We start from the raw sequence: 21,039 nt of genomic DNA, 5'->3' as shown, positions 1-21,039 counted from the left end.
CTGGCTAGTGTGAAAAGTTTTGATCGTATTTTGCCTGAGTGGTAACTACAAAGTGTGACGGAGGTGACTATATTGTAACTGCCAAGAGTGACGGTGGTGACTGTATTATGCCTGAGCGATAACTTGTGAGTGCAAGGATGGTGACTGAGGGGTAACTTGCGAGTGTGACAGCGGTGGCCATATTGTGGCTACAGTACCTGACGTGGCGGATATGTGACAGCAGCATCAGCAGGTGGGCGAGGCGCGCAGACTGCTGCTGAAAGCTGAGGCCTGTCTTTGCGATGGCCCACACCAGTGCGTCTGTTACGGCATCCAGCAAGCGCAGGAGCTTCGAGCGACTCTGCAGCTCTTCGCTCCCCTCCGAGGAGCTCAGGCACATGTCTGCAACCACAAAACACACAGAGAAAATAAAGAATTGTAGTTGTCGCAATTGACTCAAAACCACATTAGCCCTCTGCGCTAAAGCCAAGCCTTTATCTCTGGGAGCTAGCACAAATCTTCAGGTATAAAGGTGACTTATTGTGCAAGCACATTTCACCAAACCACCTTTGCTACACTTCATAAATAATTTCCAACATGTAGCATTATTAAATGTGATTACTTTGGTTACAGTTAAGTGAAACAAAATGTTATTTTTCGTGATCCACTGACCTTGAAACAGGTTCTGACTGTTAGGTCTTTAAGTGTTAAACAGTAACTATGATGGGAGTAGAGAGAGACAGTGTTCTCATTAGGCCTTGTCAGAGTGAGTTATTCCTCTGGTTGTCCTTGCCAACCCTCCCTAGACTCCCAAACAGATAGGATTACACTGGATAAATGGTCCAACAGACTTGTGGTTAATCTTGATATGCATGATGTAAAAAATACTTATAAAGATGCAGTACAGACAGAAGGCCAGACAAACAGATGCATAACAGACAAACACACACTCATGTGCAAACACAAACACACACATCAACACCCACGTACTGGAGTTGAGGAGGATCATGGCCTTGAGGCAGACGTACTCCTCCCTCTGCAGCTTGAGCTCTCTGAACCTGGAGGTGGCAGCTAGCAGCATGTCAAAGATATCCACGAAACCCTGCACACAGCTCCCCTCTTCCCTGAAAACACAGACACACTGCATTTGAATACTTCTTTTGGATCCACTGTGAAAATATTTTTGAAATCATACAGATGCTCAATCCAGGAGTAGAGAGAGGGTGGTCACCTGTTCAGGCTGAGGTCAGGGGAAAAAATGAGCCTACCAGGGTGGTCCACAGACCTCCACATGAGCCCTAGCATCAGCACCTCCAACCAGCAGCACTCCAACAGGTGCACCTGGTCGAACAGGCACAGGTCCACAAATCCTGTAAAGACATAGCAGGGCCCGTATTCATAAAGCGTCTCAGAGCGCTGATCTAGGGTCAGACTCAAGCCATAGTGCTGAAGAGCTGCGCTACAGCACGTTTCAAGTTTAAAGGCAATGTTCCCGCATACTGCTCACGGTGCACGCGGTTTTGTTGTTCGCAATGTAATAATGACACTTGGTGATACTTAAAAAAGTCATATTTATGAACAGCAAACAGTGAGTAGATTATGGCCCCGTACACACTCAGTTAGAACTGATATACAACACATTTGACACAATGATTGTGACACCATTTGTTTGTGATACATTGGAGTGTTTGTCATAAAAAAATGTTTACACTACCATTGTGCACAACCTATTACTTCAATGCAGAATATCTCTCCACTGTATCACAACCGTTGTGTCCAATGCGTTGTACATCAGCTGCACAACTTAAGTGTGTACACGGCCATTTACATATTACCTTTTACTTTACTTCAACCCTAGCAGACAATGGGGTTCCACTGAATAAAGCAGGGGCAATGCTTCTCTGGCACAGAAAACTAGACATCCCAAACTACCCTATACTTTTTGCAGCGTCCCTTAGGAGTGTAGACGATAGTACATCGATGCTCATTGCCCAGTATTTGTATTTATTATGGATCCTCAAGTCCCTGCTGTTCCATAAGGTGTTATTTTTATCGGTTTTATTTATTATTATTTTAAAATCAACCAGGAGATATTGACATGCATAATTAATTTTGCTCTCTGAGCCCCCCGAACCACATATACCCCAGGAGACATGGGTACAAATCCCGTTTCAGACCTTCCTTTGTCTTCCTTTTTACATTCTGACTACCTGAATATCACTGTTGAGAATAAAAGAGACAACAGTGCCGGAAAATTTTAAGAAAAATGTATTCAATTGATTCAGGTTCCTCAACAGTAGGCTGTACTTAATGCTCCGTCACTGTTATTGTCACACCCATTGACAGAGGATACACATATAGGCTTTACATGGACAAAGGAACACAATACTTTTCGGCCTCCTGTTCATTGTGTCAATGTTTTATACAGTTTTTCTGCTGTACTCAACTTGTGCACAAAGAATGGAATAGAATTGAACATATGATGCTAGGAAAGTATTGTTTTTTAATTGTAGATAAAAAAAACAGACAATAAATCAATCAACACCAACCTGGGATCTTCTTGGCCCAGCTGATCATGTGGACCAGCTCCTTGTCGGCCAGGTTGGTGAGTGACATCATGACGTTGGCCTCCGTTAGGGGCCTCCTCATGTCCTTCTGGAGGAAGATCTCCGGTGGCTCTGCCTCCATGATCCGGCCAATCAGCTGCTCCGGGGTTAATGCTGTGGGGCAGAGTTCCTTGATTGGCTCGCCCCCCTCAGCTAGGACCCGCTTGGGCCCGCTAGCAGTGCCCCGGGTGAAGAAGCGACCCACGCGCCTCGGTTGATGACCCCGGTAGCTGCTGCGGTCGCGACGCATGCCTGAGGGAAAAAGGAGGTGTTGAAAAACAAATTATAGTCCCACTAAGCGCAAATCAGATGGGATGGCGTATCACTGCAGAATGCTGGTTAAGTGTGCCTTGAATTCTAAATAAAATCACTGACAATGTCACCAGCAAAGCACCCCACACCATCACACCTTCTCCTCCATGCAGAGATCATCCGTTCATCTACTCTGCATTTCACAAAGACATGGCGCTTGGAACCAAACATCTCAAATTTGGACAGACCGAAGGAAACATTTCCACCGGTCTAATGTCCATTGCTCGTGTGGTTTCTTTGCAGCAATTTTTTTGTGACGGCACTTGAAGAAACTTTCAAAATTCTTGAACTGTTCCGGATTGACTGACCTTCGTGTCTTAAATAAATGATGGACTGTCATTTCTTTTTGCTTATTTGAGCTGTTCTTGCCATAATTTGGAATAGGGCTATATTTTGTATACCACCTCTTAAGGAAAGAAATTCCCCAAATTAACAAGACACAACTGTTAATGGAACTCCATTCCATACCTCGTGAAGCTGGTTGAGATAATTCCAAGAGTGTGCAAAGCTGTCATCAAGGCAAAGGGTTGCTACTTTGAAGAATCTCAAATATAAAATATATTTAGATTTGTTTTACACTTTTTTGGTTACTACATGATTCCGTATGTTTTATTTCATAGTGTTGATGTCTTCACGATGATTCTACACTGTAGAAAATAGTACAAATGAAGAAAAACCCTGGAATGAATCGATCGGAGCTGGCCGCCCGGTGAAAGGGCGAAATCGGGGGAGAATGGCCTTGGACAGGGAGGTGACCAAGAACCCGATGGACACTCTGATGGCGCTCCAGAGTTCATCTGTGGAGATGGGAGAACCTTCCAGAAGGACAATCATCTCTGCAGCACTCCACCAATCAGGCCTTTATGTTAGGGTGGCCAGACAGAGGCCACTCCTCAGTAAAAGGCACAGGACAGCCCCATGACAGAGTTTGCCAAAAGGCACCTAAAGGACCCTCAGATGAGCAACAAGATTATCTGGTCTGATGAAACCAAGATTGAACTCTTTGGCCTGAATGCCAAATGTCAAGTTTGGAGGAAACCTGGCACCATCCCTATGGTGAAGCATGGTGGTGGCAGCATCATGCTGTGGGGATGTTTTTCAGCAGCAGGGACTGGGAGACTAGTCAGGATCGATGGAAAGATGAACAGAGTAAAGTAGAGAGATCCTTAATGAAAACCTGCTCCAAAGTGCTCAGGACCTCAGACTGGGGCGAAGGTTCAACCTTCCAACAGGACAACGACCCTTAGCACACAGCCAAGACAACGCAGGAGTGACTTCGGGACAATTCTCTGAATGTTCTTGAGTGGCCCAGCCAGAGCCCGGACTTGGACGCGATAGAACATCTCTGGAGAGACCTGAAAATAGCTGTGCAGTGATGGTCCCCATCGAACCTGACAGAGCTTGAAAGGATCTGCAGAGAAGAATGGTAGAAATTCCCCAAATACTGGTGTGCCAAGCTTGTAGTGTCCTACCCAAGAAGACTTGAGGCTGTAATCGCTGCCAAAGGTGCTTCAACAAAGTACTGAGTAAAGGGTCTGAATACATATGTGAATGTGATATTTCCGTATTTTTTTTCTCTATAAATTTGCAAACATTTCTAAAAACATGTTTTTGCTTTGTCATTATGGGGTATTGTGTGTGTATATAAAACAATTTAATCCATTTCAGAATAAGGCTTTACCGTAACAAAATGTGGAAAAAGTCAAGCGTTCTGAACACTTTCCGAATGCACTGTACTGCAAGATTTTGTTCCAACTAGGCACCACACGTGACCAGCTGAGCCAATTGATCAGTTCAGGGATAAATTCGCCGAACTGATCAATAAATTCAACACACCTGGTCTTCCAGGTCAATTAAATCAAAAACATGAAGTGCCTGCAGCACTCCAGGACGAGGGTAGCCTACGCCTGTTTTAGAGAGTCTGTTGATAAATTCAAATGAAAAGGTACACTAAATTTAAAGGGATGGCTTTAGATAAATGTATGGAAAACCCTAGTGAATGAAAACTCCATGAGAACATTTATTGGCCAGCCAGTGGGAGTGTTTTCAGTGTTTTGTTATTAATACATTTGTAAAATCCTTATGGGGTATTGAGTGTAGATTGACGAGGGAAAAAACAACTTAATCAATTTTAGAATAATGCTGTAACAGAACATAAATGTGGAAAAAGTCAAGGGGTCTGAATACTTTCCGAATGCACTCTATATCTCACAGATAGAAAGAGAGGGAATATCACCACAACGATTAATGGGCAAGTGTCTCTGACAACAATAGCGGCTGTCTTTTTCCAGTTTACGATTCTACATGTTGAATCGGCAACAAAGAGCCACAGTTCGCCGGCACCCAGCAGGTGGTCACTATGACACACCACTGCGACAGCAAGCGAAAGGACGGCCACCCTATGCTTTCTAGACTTCGGTCGTCTTGCATAAAGTAGCCTTGTACTTTTGCTATCGAGGTTTGGATTGCAAATCAAAATGTTCATCTTGACGAGGAAATGTGTGATCAACAAACAATTAAATGACAACCGTACCAACCTGTGTCTCTATAGCAACTGAACCTTAATTTAGCTTGGTACAAACAGATCATTACATTGAAGGGAGTGAAACATCCTAGACATCCACCTGATGCACAAGGCTCAGAGTAGAGAAATAGCAACTCTATTTCTTGTCCACTTGCAAACGTGTGTGAATGTGTGGGTCCCCGGACGAGCATGTGTGTGAGTATGTAACTATATCCTAGCCTCAGTGCCTCTGCTCATTGTGAGAGCAAAGTCTAGCCAGTGGGGAATATTCACATATCAAAAATCACCAATTTCTAAGGCACTGGACACAAACATTGGCCACACACTGGACTATATAGAAGCTGTATGTATTTAACGTCTCAGAGTAGGAGTACTGATCTAGGATCATTTTTGTCATAGGTCATAATAAATATGATTATATGTTAGGGGGGGGACTTGATCTGAGACGCTTTGTGAATAACACCACTGGCAAGATTAGGGTGAGGATAGTGTGAAGGAGGTAGAAGACAAGGAGGATAAAGGGAGGGAGGGGTAGTAAGGAAAGCGAGAGAGACACTTACCACACTTTGTCATGCCCACTTCGTAGCACTTGCGGAGGCGGCACGCCTGGCAGCTCTTGCGGCGGTTCTTATCGATAGTGCACTGGTTGGTCGCCGGGCAGATGTAGTCATTGTGACCTGTGAGAGAGAGAGCGAGAGAGAGAGAGAGAGGGGTTTACAAAGGGTAGATAGGGAGAGAAGAGAAAGATAAACATTTGTTTAGTTTTATTCCATGTGTACATTGGCAGCTAAATACAAGAAAACAAATGTAAAAGGTCAGAGTGAGAGAGAGAGGAAAGGTTCCTCTACTTCAGGGATGGGCAACTTTGATGGGGGTTAGGCCACAAAAATCTGAACTCATCTTGAGTGAAGGCAGTTGCTCACGGGTCTGTGCACCCACATGTGCACCACCCCCCACCCCACCACCACATTGCAAACAAAACATTTTTACAGACCCCTCTTGACAGTAGAGAGAAAGAATGTACATTTAGAGTTCATTTCGTGCAATTCTACACATTTTGCCATGGGGTGGAGAAATGAGAGAGGACTTTGGCAGACCATTTCCTGGCTTGTCTCCTTTTAATCCCTTTAAGATGTGAGATTCACACACAAACACACATGCACACGCACACACACACACACACACATTTTCAACCACTCCACAAATATCTTCTTAACAAACTATAGTTTTGGCAAGTTGGTTAGGACATCTACTTTGTGCATGACACAAGTAATTGTTTACAGACAATTTATTTCACTTATGACTCACTGCATCACAATTCCAGTGGGTCAGAAGTTTACAATACACTAAGTTGACTGTACCTTTAAACAGCTTGGAAAATTCTAGAAAATTATGTCATGGCTTTAGAAGCTTCTGATAAATGATGTCAATAAGCCTGTGTCAATTGGAGGTGTACCTGTGGATGTATTTCAAGGCCCACCTTCAAACTCAGCGCCTTTGCTTGACATCATGGGAAAATCAAAAGAAATCAGCCAAGACCTCAGGAAAAAAATTTGTAGACCTTCACAAGTGTGGTTCATCCTTGGGAGCAATTTCCAAACGCCTGAAGGTACCACGTTCATCTGTACAAACAATAGTATGCAAGTATAAACACCATGGGACCACGCAGCCTTCATACCGCTCAGGAAGGAGACGTGTTCTGTCTCCTAGAGATGAACGTACTTTGCTGTGAAAAGTGCAAATCAATCCCAGCACAACAGCAAAGGACCTTGTGAAGATTCTGGAGGAAACAGGTACAAAAGTATCTATATCCACAGAAAAACGAGTCCTATATTGACATAACCTGAAATGCCGCTCAGCAAGGAAGAACCCACTGCTCCAAATCCACCATAAAAAAGCCAGACCACGGTTTTGCAACTGCACATGGGGACAAAGATCGTACTTTTTGGAGAAATGTCCTCTGGTCTAATTAAACAAAAATAGAACTGTTTGGCCATAATGACCATCATTATGTTTGGAGGAAAAAGGGGGAGGCTTGCAAGTCGAAGAACACCATCCCAACCATGAAGACCGGGGGTGGCAGCATCATATTGTGGGGGTGCTTTGTCTCAGGAGGGACTGATGCATTTCACAAAATAGATGGCTTCATGAGGATGGAAAATGATGTCGATATATTAAAGCAACATCTCTAGACCTCAGTCAGGAAGTTAAAGCTTGGTTGCAAATGGGTCTTCCAAATGGACAATGACCCCAAGCATACTTCCAAAGTTGTGACAAAATGGCTTAAGGACAACAAAGTCAAGATATTGGAGTGGCCATCACAAAGCCCTGGCCTCAATCATATAGAAAATTTGTGGGCAGAACTTTAAGAGTGTGCGAGAAAGGAGGCCTACAAACCTGACTTAATTACACCAGCTCTGTCAGGAGGAATGGGCCAAAATTCACCCAACTTATTGTGGGAAGCTTGTGGTAGGCTACCCGAAATGTTTGACCGAAGTTAAACAATTTAAAGGCAATGCTACTAAAACCTAATTGAGTGTATGTAAACTTCTGACCCCCTGAGAATGTGATGAAAGAAATAAAAGCTGAAATAAAGCATTCTCTCTACTATTATTCTGACATTTCACATTCTTAAAATAAAGTGGTGATCCTAACTGAACTAAGACAGGGAATTTTTACTAGGATTAAATGTCAGGAATTGTGAAAAACTGAGTTTAAATGTATTTAGCTAAGGAGTAAACTTCCAACTTCAACTGTATGTAGATTGTCCCAGTTGAGAACTTTTGACTGACAAAAACGGACAATTGATGAACAATTTCATCCGTGGTCATGCATCTCAATGTGGCCGTATTCTTACCCTTTTGTTCTATCCTCAATATTTATTCCCTTTTCAGCATATAGTGGTGCTAAATGCTTAGGCCGGGATTCAATCCGATCACGTGTTGTTGTTAACGTGCCATTTAATGGTAATGTCCAACATGCAGCATTTACAGTGAATGTGGTCTCTGCAAACACAGAAAAATTGTCTTTAAAATACACATTGTTGACAAAGCACGATCGGATTGAATCCTGGCCTTGGTAAATCTGGCCCAAAGATAGCAGAAGAAAGATGCCCAATAGGATTGACAACACAAGCTATCTGGGAGGGCTGCCACTGATGACCTTATATGATTAGTGGTAAATAAGTTGTAAAAGCAGAAGGTATTTCTGATGTGAAATGATCTATTAAAGAACCTCACTATTTCCCTCTTTCCCCCTCTTCATCTCGAGTAGGTGTGGGCAATGTTACCCTATGAGGACCACTGTGGGTGCAGGTTTTTGTTCCAGCCAACCAGTCATACGTCCAACTCTACTCATTACTCACACACTTTGACTAGTTGAATCAGGTATGTTGACACTTAACTAAAGCAGCAGAGTTGTGTTTGGGTGTGTGTGTGTGTGTCCTATTCATGAATTTATTTAAACTGCTGAAAACACTCCCACTTGCAGGCCTATATCTTTTCTTATAGAGTTCTCATTCAATATGGTTTTCCATACATTTATTGAAAACCATCCCTTTAAATACCTCTCATTTGACTTTATCGACAGACCAGCTCTCCAGGACAGGCAACCCTCGTCCTGGAGTGACACAGGCACTTCATGTTTTTTTATTTAATCGACCTGGAAGACCAGGTGTGTTGAATTTATCCCTGAACTGATCAATTAAATCAGTTGTTCACGTGTGGTGCCTAGTTGGATCAAAATCCTGCGGTACAATACCTACGGAACTCCAGGAACAGGGTTGCATACCCATGCACTAGAATATATGAAGAGAGCAGTTCAAAATATTTCAGCGGTTGTGTCACATTTCAGAATCAATAAGAGACACTAAATCCAGAAGTGGAAAGAAACCCATCGAAATAAACAAATATTTGTTAGTTATTTGGAAAAAAATACTCTGATCTTGTGTATTATTTAGGATTAGGAAAGTCCTGAATTTTTGGGGGAGCGCCTTTAGGCACAAAATATATTGATTAATCTTGAAAGTTGCCAGATTCAATTGTTCCATCTCTGAAACAATAGGGGTTGAACAGTACTCCTATAAATCTACTCTAATAATCCTCACTAATCATTGAACTGTGATGACAATGGTCCAGTCGTCATGAACCGTGCGCCAGGCTCCAGGTTTAAACAGCCACGTATGGTCGCTGTTCCATAATGATTCAAATAGACTACATGTCCCGTATTACTTATAATACATTAGCCTAACATGATTCACGATCCTCAGGAACTACCACACAAACGAGACAGAGGAAAGAAAGGCTACTGATAATGGCTAATATATAACACGATACAAATTATAAAAGAAACAGTGAAAAGTCTGGACATATAAATAAAACATTCTAGAAATCATAAATCAACTTGGTAGGTTTGGCGCTATACTGTCATTATGGCTACTGAAACCTATAGCTTGGGTCTTTAAATTGCATCCCTTCAAGGTTATAAGGCCAGCATTTCATTACCGTCACTGTGGAAAATGTGATATGTTGATATGCTTCAGTTTGCTGCCATTATGACTGGTTTCACATGTCTCCAGCGATCATAAAGGTAAAATAGATCTAAAACAATTGTCATTGATATTCACAATCCCCTTGTCCAAACGACATACTCATTTACATTGGGGCAAACAAGCATTTAGTCAGCCACCAATTGTGCAAGTTCTCCCACTTAAAAAGATGAGAGAGGCCTGCCATTTTCATCATAGGTACACTTCAACTATGACAGACAAAATGAGAAAAGTAAATCCAGAAAATCACATTGTAGAATTTTTTATTAATTTATTTGCAATTTATGGTGGAAAATAAGTATTTGTTCACCTACAAACAAGCAAGATTTCTGGCTCTCACAGACCTGTAACTTCTTCTTTAAGAGGCTCCTCTGTCCTCCACTCATTACCTGTATTAATGGCACCTGTTTGAAGTTGTTATCAGTATAAAATACACCTGTCCACAACCTCAAACAGTCACACTCCAAACACCACTATGGCCAAGACCAAAGAGCTGTCAAAGGACACCAGAAACAAAATTGTAGACCTGCACCAGACTGGGAAGACTGAATCTGCAATAGGTAAGCAGCTTGGTTTGAAGAACTCAACTGTGGAAGCAATTATTAGGAAATGGAAGACATACAAGACCACTGATAATCTCCCTCGATCTGGGGCTCCACGCAAGATCTCACCCCGTGGGGTTAAAATGATCACAAGAATAGTCAGCAAAAATTCCAGAACCACACAGGGGGGACCTAGTGAATAACCTGCAGAGAGCTGGGACCAAAGTAACAAAGCCTACCATCAGTAACACACTACGCCGCCAGGGACTCAAATCCTACAGTGCCAGACGTGTCCCCCTGCTTAAGCCAGTACATGTCCAGGCCCGTCTGAAGTTTGCTAGAGAGCATTTGGATGATCCAGAAGAAGATTGGGAGAATGTCATATGGTCAGATGAAACCAAAATATTACTTTTTGGTAAAAACTCAACTCGTCGTGTTTGGAGGACAAAGAATGCTGAGTTGCATCCAAAGAACACCATACCTACTGTGAAGCATGTGGGTGGAAACATCATGCTTTGGGGCTGTTTTTCTGCAAAGGGACTAGGACGACTGATCCGTGTAAAGGAAAGAATGAATGGGGCCATGTATCGTGAGATTTTGAGTGAAAACCTCCTTCCATCAGCAAGGGCATTGAAGATGAAACATGGCTGGGTCTTTCAGCATGACAATGATCCCAAACACACCGCCCGGGCAACGAAGGAGTGGCTTCGTAAGAAGCATTTCAAGGTCGTGGAGTGGCCTAGCCAGTCTCCAGATCTCAACCCCATTGAAAATCTTTGGAGGGAGTTGAAAGTACTTGTTGCCCAGCAACAGCCCCAAAGATCTTGTGAAGACTTACAGAAAGCGTTTGACCTCTGTCATTGCCAACAAAGGGTATATAACAAAGTATTGAGATAAACTTTTGTTATTGACCAAATACTTATTTTCCACCATAATTTGCAAATAAATTCATTAAAAAAATCCTACAATGTGATTTTCTGGATTTTTTTTCTTCTCATTTTGTCTGTCATAGTTACATAATTACAGGCCTCTCTCATCTTTTAAGTTGGAGAACTTGCACAATTGGTGGCTGACTAAATACTTTTTTGCCCCACTTATCAATTTGTAAATTACAGTGCATGGAGAATGGGGTTATTTCTATCTAAAAAAAAAATTCAGTTGATGTTGTTCCACTTGGAACGGACAGGTTGCTCAAGCTTATTCATCGTAAGGTGGTGGAATTATGAGGGAATTAAAGGTCAGAACACAGACTATGTGTAGACACACCTCCTCCACACCTTCATGTCTTTGATCTCCACCCCAAACGGATAACGTGTGACGAGCATGCTATTCTACTGCTTAAATTCAAGGTCAGAATACAGGTTGAGAGAAAAGTGCATAAAAATGGAATTGTGTTCCATTTACGCACGTCTAACTCGATACAGAATTCCCCCCTGCAATGCCTTCAGAAAGTATTCATACCCCTTGACTTATTCCACATTTTGTTGTTACAACCCAAATTCAAAATTGATTAAATTACAATTTCTCACCCATCTGCACACAATACCTCATAATGACAAAGTGAAAACATGTTTTTACATTTTGTCGCAATTTCTTTGTAAACGAAATACAGAAGTATCTCATTTACATAACTATTCACACCCAAGTCAATACTTGCGATTACTGCTTTGAGTCAACTTGGTTATGTCTGTATCAGCTTTGTACATCTGGAGTTGGGGATTTTCTCCCATTATTCCTTGCAGATTTTCTCAAGCTCTGTTGAGCGGCGGTGAAAAGTCATTGTCAAGTCTTTCCACAGATTTTCAATGGGATTCACGTCTGGGCTTTGGCTCGGCCACTCAAGGACTTTCACATTCTTGTTCAGAAGCCATTCCAGCTTGCTTTGGCTGTATGCTTGGGGTCATTGTTCTCTTGGAAAGTAAATCTTTGCCCCCAGTCTGAGGTCATTTGCACTCTGAAGCAGGTTTAAGGTTTTCCCTTTATTTAGCTCCATTCATTTTCCCCTTTATCCTTACCAGTCTCCAGTCCCTGCCACTGAAAAGCAACCCAGATCATGATTCTACCACCATCATGCTTCAAAGTAAGCAGACATAGCGCTTCAGGCCAAAGTGTTCAATTTCTGTCTCGTCAGACCACAACATATTTTGCCTTATGATCTCAAGAGACTTCCACATGTCATTTTGCAAACTCCAGGCGTGCTGTCATGTGTCTTTTTCTCTGGAGTGGCTTCCATCTGGACACTCCCATAAAGCCCAGACTAGTGAAGTGCTGTAGAGAATATTGTCCTTCTGGCAGGTTGTCCCATCTCAGCTAAGGAACTCCGTAGTTCTGTCAGAGTGGTCATTGGGCTCTTGGTTACCACCCTGATCAAGGTCGTTCTTTCCTGGTTGCTCAGTTTGTTTGGACAGCCAGCATTAGGCAGAGTCTGGGTAGTTCCATATTTTTTGGAGACAACTGTGCTCTTAAACTTTCAACACTTGAGAAATAGTTTTATACCCTTCCCCAGATATATGCTTCATCACAATTAAATCTTGGAGATCTACGGACAGTTCTTTGGACTTCATGGTGGAGTTTCTGCTCTGACATGCACTGTCAACTGTAGAACCTTATATAGACAGGTGTGTTTCTTTCTGAATCATGTCCAAGCAATCACAGGTGGACTCCAATCAAGCTGTAGTGACATCTCAAGGATGATCAAAGGAAATTGGATGCCCCTGAGCTCAATTTGGAGTATCATAGCAAAGAGGTATGAATACTTATGTAAAGTAGATATTTCTGTATCTAATTCTTAATAAATTTGCAACAAATTCTAAAAACATGTTTTTACTTTGTCATTATGAGGTATTGTGTGAAAACAAATCTATTTTATCCATTTGGAAATCAGGTTGTAACACAACAAAATGAGGGGTCAAGGGGTATGAATACTTTGAAGGCACTGTATGTGCATGATCTGGAACACTGAGCCCTTACTACCTTGGATGCTCCTCTTGAAGAAAGCCTTGCAGCCCTCGCAGGACCACACCCCGTAGTGGTAGCCTGACGCGTAGTCGTGACACACGGCACAGAAGTGCAGTTCAGCCTTCCCTTCCAGCGAGATGACCGTCTCCTCACCCTCCTGCGAGCGCTTCCTCAGAGGCTTGCTGTTCATCACACAGAGAGAATACAGACAGCAAAGACAACATGACTGATGATGTTTTGAAAACCATACAAAACAAGGGGAAAACTTTATAATGACATTCATGAATAAGCCTTTCAAAGTGCCCCCCTCCCTTCTGACCTTACTGACTCACCATCACAGATCTAACAGGACTGGATAGGTGAAAGCAATATGAAGAAAACAGTGTAAATATAATCAAATTATTGTTCTCGTCCCTTCACAAAGAATAGGCTCTGAATTTTCTAATGAAATGCAGCAGTTGGAGGTCTGCAATGTGTGGGGGCTTTTGCCCAGTTTATAAGTAGAATCATGTTTGTTAGTGCTGGGCTAGGACAAAAGCCTGCAAGGGGTGAAGAAACTCAGTTTCCTTCCTACCTGCTCTCAGATAGGGCGTGGGGCTCCGCCCATGACACTCGGGTTGGCTGGCCTTGCTGTGGGCGAGATTGGGGCCGATGGTGCAGAGACAATGGAGGCCCCATGTGAGCTTGGGGGGGCCAGAAGAGGGAGGGACTGAGGGACTGGTGGGTGGATGGGCAGTCAGAGAGCGTGGGCCCAGCATAGCTCAGCAGAGTGGGGCTGTAGAAGGACAAGGGGTTGAAGTCGTGCCCGATGTCAGTGTATGGCGAGGGGATGCAGATGGGGTGGGCCTCCATGGGCAGTGCCGGGGACGGGGCGCTGAAGATGGGCGAGAGGATGCGGCCACTGCGGCCAACACGGCTGGGATCCACTTCCTGCAGCTTCAGAAGGGTCGCAGAGTCACGCTCCGGGAGTGGAGACGCAGCCATTGGCGACTGCGGGAGCTCTGAATGCAGGCCAGGTAGTCTTCTATATTGTGACATCAATGAGACACACCACTCCCAGTAGGAGGATGACAGTGTCCCTTGAAGCTGATTTAAGGTCAATTGTGAATTTTTCCTTCATTAATGATTGAGATTATAATTGGGGGAGGAAAAGCTGATCCTAGACATGTGCTTATGGTCCCAACTGTAGGAGATCTCAAAGCAGGCTTTAGCAGATGTCTATGAGAATTTAAGCAAGAGACTCGACTATAGGAAACCTACAAGAGGATCTGGCTATAATAAATAATCAGCATGGAACACGGTTTCAGGGGTTGTGTCACCAGACATGGATGTGGCTTTTTCCCAGAATCGATAAGTGGAGTAGCCATCCATCCGTGTATGGATCTCTGACGACATCAAAAAATGACAATGGCAGGGTCTCCGATATCAGGGGATTCCAACTGTAGGGAAAGAAAGAAAAAGATTGTGTCAAACAGAGCACTTCACAAAAACATCATACATTAAACTCAAACTAATTATTGAGAGCCAATAACATTCTATGCACAAAACCGAAGATGTTCCATAACTTTATTTTGTATTTTTAAAAAGGGGATTGCACTATCCAATCTCCTTTCATATATATTTTTTATTTTATGACAGGACAGTTTTTCTGCCTACTGAACACGATCCAGGTTTTCAACACTACTCAAATAACCTCCACAGCTCCACTCACTATAGCACTCTTTGTAATTGAGACCTTATACCACCATCATCAAGTTTGCCGATGACACAACAGTGGTAGGCCTGATCACCGACAACAATGAGACAGCCTACCAGGTGGTGTCAGAGGAAGGCCCTCAACATGGTCAAAGACTCCAGCCACCCTAGTCATAGACTGTTATCTCTGCTACTGCACGGCAAGAGGTACCAGAGCGCGTCCAAAACGGCAGGTTGACATGGTCAATAAAACACTTGCCAGTTGGTCAGCGCATGCTCTGAGTACATATCCAGCAGCATACCACCCTGCATACCACTGCTGGCTTGCTTCTGAAGCTAAGCATGGTTGGTCCACGTCAGTTTCTGGATGGGAGACCAGATGCTGCTGGAAGTGGTGTTGGAGGGCCAGTAGGAGGCACTCTTTCCTCTGGTCTAAAAAATTATATCCCAATGCCCCAGGGCAGTGATTGGGGATACTGCCCTGTGTAGGGTGCTGTCTTTTGGATGGGATGTTAAACGGGTGTCCTGACTCTCTGAGGTCATTAAAGATCCCATGGCACTTATTATAAGAGTAGGGGTGTTAACCCTGGTGTCCTGGCTAAATTCCCAATCTGGCCCTCAAACCATCACAGTCAACTAATAATCCCCAGTTTACAATTGGCTCATTCATCCCCTCCTCTCCCCTGTAACTATTCCTAGGTTGTTGCTGCAAATGAGAATGTGTTCTCAGTCAACTTACCTGGTAAAATAATGGAAAAATAAAAACATTCTGGTCATCTGTCTGGCCTTGTGAATGTTGACCTGTTTAAAGGTCTTACTCGCTACGGACAGCGTGACCACACAAGCTTCCAAAACAGCTGGTGCTCTCATACTTTAGTTTTGCTAGTCTCGAAGCGGTCTTGGAGCCTGTTGGTCAGACACTTGATGCTCCAATACCCCTTGCCAGATGATAACAGAGTGGCTCGGGTGACTGGATCATTAACAATCTTCCGGGCCTTCCTCAGAGACCGCCTGGTGTAAATGCCCGCACACACCCTCTGTAGAGCCTTGCGGTTGACGGCGGTGCAATTGCCATACCAGGCGGTGATATAGCTGGTCAAGATGCTCTCGATGGTGCAGCTATTATACTTCTTGAGGATCTGAGGGCCCATGGCAAATTTCTTCAGTCGTCTGAGGTTGAAGAGGCACTGTTGCGCCTACAGTGTCGGTGTGATTTGACTATGTCAGATCCTCTGTGACGTGCACGCCGAGGAGCTTTTGACCCTCTCCACAGCAGCCTCGTCGATGCAGATGGGGGCGTGTTCATCCCCGTTTCCTGTAGTCCGCGATCAGCTCCTTGGTTTTGCTGATGTTGGGGGAGAGGTTGTTTTCCTAAAAGTGTGCGCTTTCCCTTTAAGAACCATGACGTCATTCACACAAAGTTAGTTCAAGGCTCGAGCAAAGATGGGAGAGATGAGAGGCATGGGAGACGAACTGAACTCGTAATTTTTTGGTTTGAAAATCAGCAATATTTTACGTAATGTTATCGTAAACTATGTACTCGGGTAGAGAATAGATGTTGGCTTCAGCTGTAAGCTAGCAAGGAAAGTTTGCCTACAAAGCTGGAAGCTACTGATATCTTCCAGCCTTGCAGTGTTCTAGCCTGTACTGGACATTGTTTTGGGAACAGTAATTAACAGTTTTAACATTTCTCCATGCTGTTTTGCATTATTCAAGTGTGATAACTTCTGCGCTGCATAAGTGGTAATGCAGCCCAGACACATGAGGAATTACTGAAGTCACTGGAAGGCTAGAGCTAGCAATAAGTTAGTGGAACAGGCACGGTGCTCTCGTGCTGTACGGGGACATCAGCTGTGCTAATAGACAGACTTGATCCTCTCTCAATCAGTAGACGACGTGAGATATTTGACAGAATGAATTATATTACAGAGACATTTCTCATGTTCTAGTATCGAAAAAGTACTGTTTCGGTATACCATGCAACACTAAGCTGATATGGTCCTTAACCCGCCTCTCAAATCACCTAATGATGACAGCGTGCTACATGGCAATATACATTTATGCAGGTTACCTTTGGTTGCTTGGGTAGAGGGACAATGGTGGACATCTTGAAGCAAGAGGGGATTACAGACTGGTTAAATATGTCCTAAGCAACACTCCAGCCAGCTGGTCTGCGCATATCGGATACCATCTGGACCGGCTGCTTTGAGAGTATTCACACAAGTTTATGTTTTTCAGCCCGAGAAAGTCACGAGACCACTATGATGACACATCAAATGTGCTTGATGGATTGCGGGAAAAAGCAGGAATGGACTTTTTTTAGGCTACAGTCCAATCTATGTCTTCCAATGGTGCGACTGCTGTCGGCATCCAAAGATTATCCAACTTGAATAAACGCTTGGAGATAAGAATGACAGCAGTGTAGCCTACGGGCGATACGGATCACTTATTATTCATATCTACATACAGCATTGTTATGAATCACACTGCTTCACTGGAATTGAGCTATTTACAGATGTTAGTTGTTGTGCATGGCTGATCACAAATGTAGGCTATATGTGTATTTTAACCCAATAATGGTTGAATTTAAGAACTATAAGCTGCCTATAAAGAATTGTTTTTGATAGGTAAAGATATAGCATAATCGTATTATTGTCTGTAGTAGAAAGAGGTGGGTTAGAAAAAGCCTACATAACCATCCCTTAAAGTCAAATGCAACATCCATTTATGGCCAACTATGTTAACCTCCAACATTGATTTATCCTGCCATAGATCGGTAATATTTATTTTGTCATCTTATAATGCCTCTTACTGAGTTTGGGTAATCCAAAAGTTACATTACTGATTACAAACTGTTAATTGTGCAATTGATAAATACTGGGTCTTCTCCGTGTATTGATTGATTGTGACACTGCAGGACGTCTGACTTGGTGCAGGACTCACATTACGACAGTCCAGTGCTCCGAGTGCAGTTTTTATGGGAAGCCAGCCAAAATAAACGTACCTTAACCCCAATGTGTAGACATATATAGAAACAAAAAACAGACAGACACATGCAGGGTCATCCCTCGCTACTAAGCGCGGCTGGTAGGGGGACCACTTTTTTAGTCGGAAAATCTGGTGGGTGAACCAGATAATTACTGATCTTACTGACTAGGTGGGTTCAAGCCCGGGTTTCATGCACACTGCAAAATTGTGTTAGCCTGCTGAGATAAAGGATAGGCATTTGTTTTGGAGCTAATGTAAGTGTTCAGGTCTCAGTTAAGAATTACTACTACCACCTTACAATGGCAAACCAGGCAAGCACAGCTAGATTATGTAGTTGAAATATACTATACCCAGGGCTGGTGCCATCCCCTAGTGCCATTGTGGCCTTGAGCAAGACATTTAACCCCTAAACTGCTGTAAGGGTGATGCTGTAAGGCTGACCCTGTGCTGCTACCAGCCTTTTGTGTAAATAGTGTGTCAGAAATGTATGCACTGTGACAGAAGACATACCCACATTGGTGTGTACACACAGACACACACAGGTTTCAGACGAGCTCAGGTAGCAGGCGTCTGTCGCCTTTTATGACCCATGTGTTGCTGGGAAACACAGTTCCAAGGAGAGGTTAATAATTCTTAAATGTAAATCATTGTTTAGTGTTTCCCCTTAGCAAAGGCTATATAGCACACTTTCACTGCTACTTCAACAGGCTAGGAATATGCACACATCCCAATGCCCAAAATGTAAACATAGCTGAAACCATCCCATCACGTTTTGGATGCATGACAGGCTGACTACACCGCTCGCGTTGCGTGTGCGTGAGCGTTGCAAAATACATTTTGAAATCTATATTATTCAATTATTGCACCCACACTGCTCGTGCGCGCCAACGAGCGTCTGCATTGCCAAGGGTTAAAATAGAAGTCAGTTCTATTTCTGATGCAGTTTGCGCTTCAAGTCCTGCCTCTCCCATCTTCTCATTGGTTTATAGAAACAGATACACACATGCCATCTATTCATTGGTTATACCCACGTGGGTGACTGAAAGACGAACGAGGTCGGTGTTGCACCTAATTTATGAAAGTTGCCAATGGCAATATAAAGTCAAGAAAAGAAAAAGCCTAGGAGGAAGAGAGATGACTAGAAATGATTCGGTTGACCGTTTTATGTGTGGATTAATTTTCAGAGTAGAGGACCTTGTCCATTTCAGGTAAAATAACAACTCAATGTTTATATCCCAGGACAAATTAGCTAGCAACAGCAAGCTAGCTAAATAGAACAAATCAGCTAGCAAGTGCAAGCTAGCTAGCTAAATTGCCATAAAGGTTTAATGCTTTTCTGTCCCCAAATTAATGTAATTGGTTCAGAGTTTGTTTTGATATTTTAACCTGCGTGTCGTGATCGCGATTGATGTGGGGGGGGACAAAATAAATTTATGCACGATGGCGCACGTGCGCAGCCGGTTTGGGTTCCATGTGAGGCAGTTATGACAGCTAGCAAAATAGGACAGGAGCAGTAGAGCACAACTGTAAACACATTTAAATAACTATATTAGCTGGTTAGCTAGCTACTTTAATTATCTGTGGTGTAAAACAAATCACTTACTGACAACAAGCGCTCCTAGGGCTTTATTTTAACTAACCTAATGCAATGGTAAATCTTAGTGTTGGCGGTAGCGCTATACTGTAGGTCCAGGGGTTTGTCAGAAATATATCCCACTCTACCCAGTGTGAAGCCTTCCACGGTAAATCCATGTCCTCTACAAATTTAACAAGAGATTAGCGACGAGGAGGAGCCATGAGGGCTTGTTTGTTCGTTTACACACTGATTCATGCTGCCGCTACCACTGTTGCTGCACAGTCGGACTCGCAAGTCACCAATTTCCGCCAAACAGTGTATGCTCGCTGCCCTCTGTCTCAGGGTGTTCAACAGCGATTTCTCATTTAGTCTTGTCCGTCCCAGCTTGAGTACAGACGAGCCAGTGTATTGTCTAGCTGTGCTATTTCAACACTGAGAACTGTACTCTGTCTGGAATAATACATCGGTCTTGAATAAAACCACATGTAGTCTAGAGCTGGGAAGATAAATCGGAAATTTTCAACACCGACCATATGATAGGCATTTTTCTGATATCGTTCATTACGATAAGTAGACTATACTAGAGAAATGTGAAGTTTGAAATGAAATATGTTGGGTGATTGGGTGATATATGGGTGATTTGTTAATGGGACAATTGATGGCAACAACCATCAAACTAGTAGCAGTAGTTTAAAGGATACATTTTTTTAAGTATCATTCTATTTATCATTAGCGCATCAATTCAGGAAATTTTTTGCCATATGGATTTTTGTCCATATCGCCCAGCTCTAATGTAGTCCAAGACTTATTCTTGTTTTTTGGAAATTCTCAGATTGCAGTGAACAATATATTTTGAGCACAGTTCGGCACCAGTTCTGCATTTTAAATGTAACTTTTGATCTAGATTTCTCTGGTCTAGATTATCAAAATCTTACACTTGAACTTGGCCCTTGCAAAACACAGGCAATAGAGGACAAACATATAGCAAAATCATACAGTCATACAAATATTCCTTTTTTTAAATTTTATAAATCCAAGTTGATTGAAGTTTGGGATATTAATGGCTTTGGTGTTTTTTGTTGCCAATTTTAAGTATTTTAAAACATAAAGCACAATTACTAGAGCATTCTGCATCCTTAATTATTATTTCAGGGCGAAAGCACATGAAGGGGGACTTTCGGTGTTTCGTTTGAAGCAGTGACCTTGCCTTGAAAGCAGCCTCCCCACTACTCAGTCCTGAAAACAGCTGGCAATGAAGCGTGAGAGAGCAACTCCCACCTACTAAACCTACTGAGTATGGATAAGATACAGGG

General features: G+C 43.0%; 1 protein-coding gene across 1 annotated transcript in view; it reads right to left on the bottom strand.

Moving 5' to 3' along the window:
- Nucleotides 1–21,039, bottom strand: part of esr2a (estrogen receptor 2a) — a 38,059-nt gene that overhangs the window by 7,304 nt on the left and 9,716 nt on the right. The window contains exons 2-8 of the mRNA XM_064925055.1: nt 14,042–14,906; nt 13,483–13,649; nt 5,982–6,098; nt 2,529–2,837; nt 1,211–1,349; nt 970–1,103; nt 198–381 (exon numbers count right to left, since the gene is read on the bottom strand). Of these exons, the coding sequence (XP_064781127.1) occupies nt 198–381; nt 970–1,103; nt 1,211–1,349; nt 2,529–2,837; nt 5,982–6,098; nt 13,483–13,649; nt 14,042–14,505 (1,514 nt within the window). The 5' untranslated portion in view covers nt 14,506–14,906. The remainder of the gene's footprint in view (nt 1–197; nt 382–969; nt 1,104–1,210; nt 1,350–2,528; nt 2,838–5,981; nt 6,099–13,482; nt 13,650–14,041; nt 14,907–21,039) is intronic.

Source organism: Oncorhynchus masou, chromosome 19 (assembly GCF_036934945.1).
Source record: "Oncorhynchus masou masou isolate Uvic2021 chromosome 19, UVic_Omas_1.1, whole genome shotgun sequence".
In the NCBI taxonomy this organism is placed as follows: Eukaryota; Metazoa; Chordata; class Actinopteri; order Salmoniformes; family Salmonidae; genus Oncorhynchus; species Oncorhynchus masou.
The sequence above is the reverse complement of the archived record's forward strand: the minus strand, read 5'-3'. Positions and strand labels throughout refer to the sequence as shown.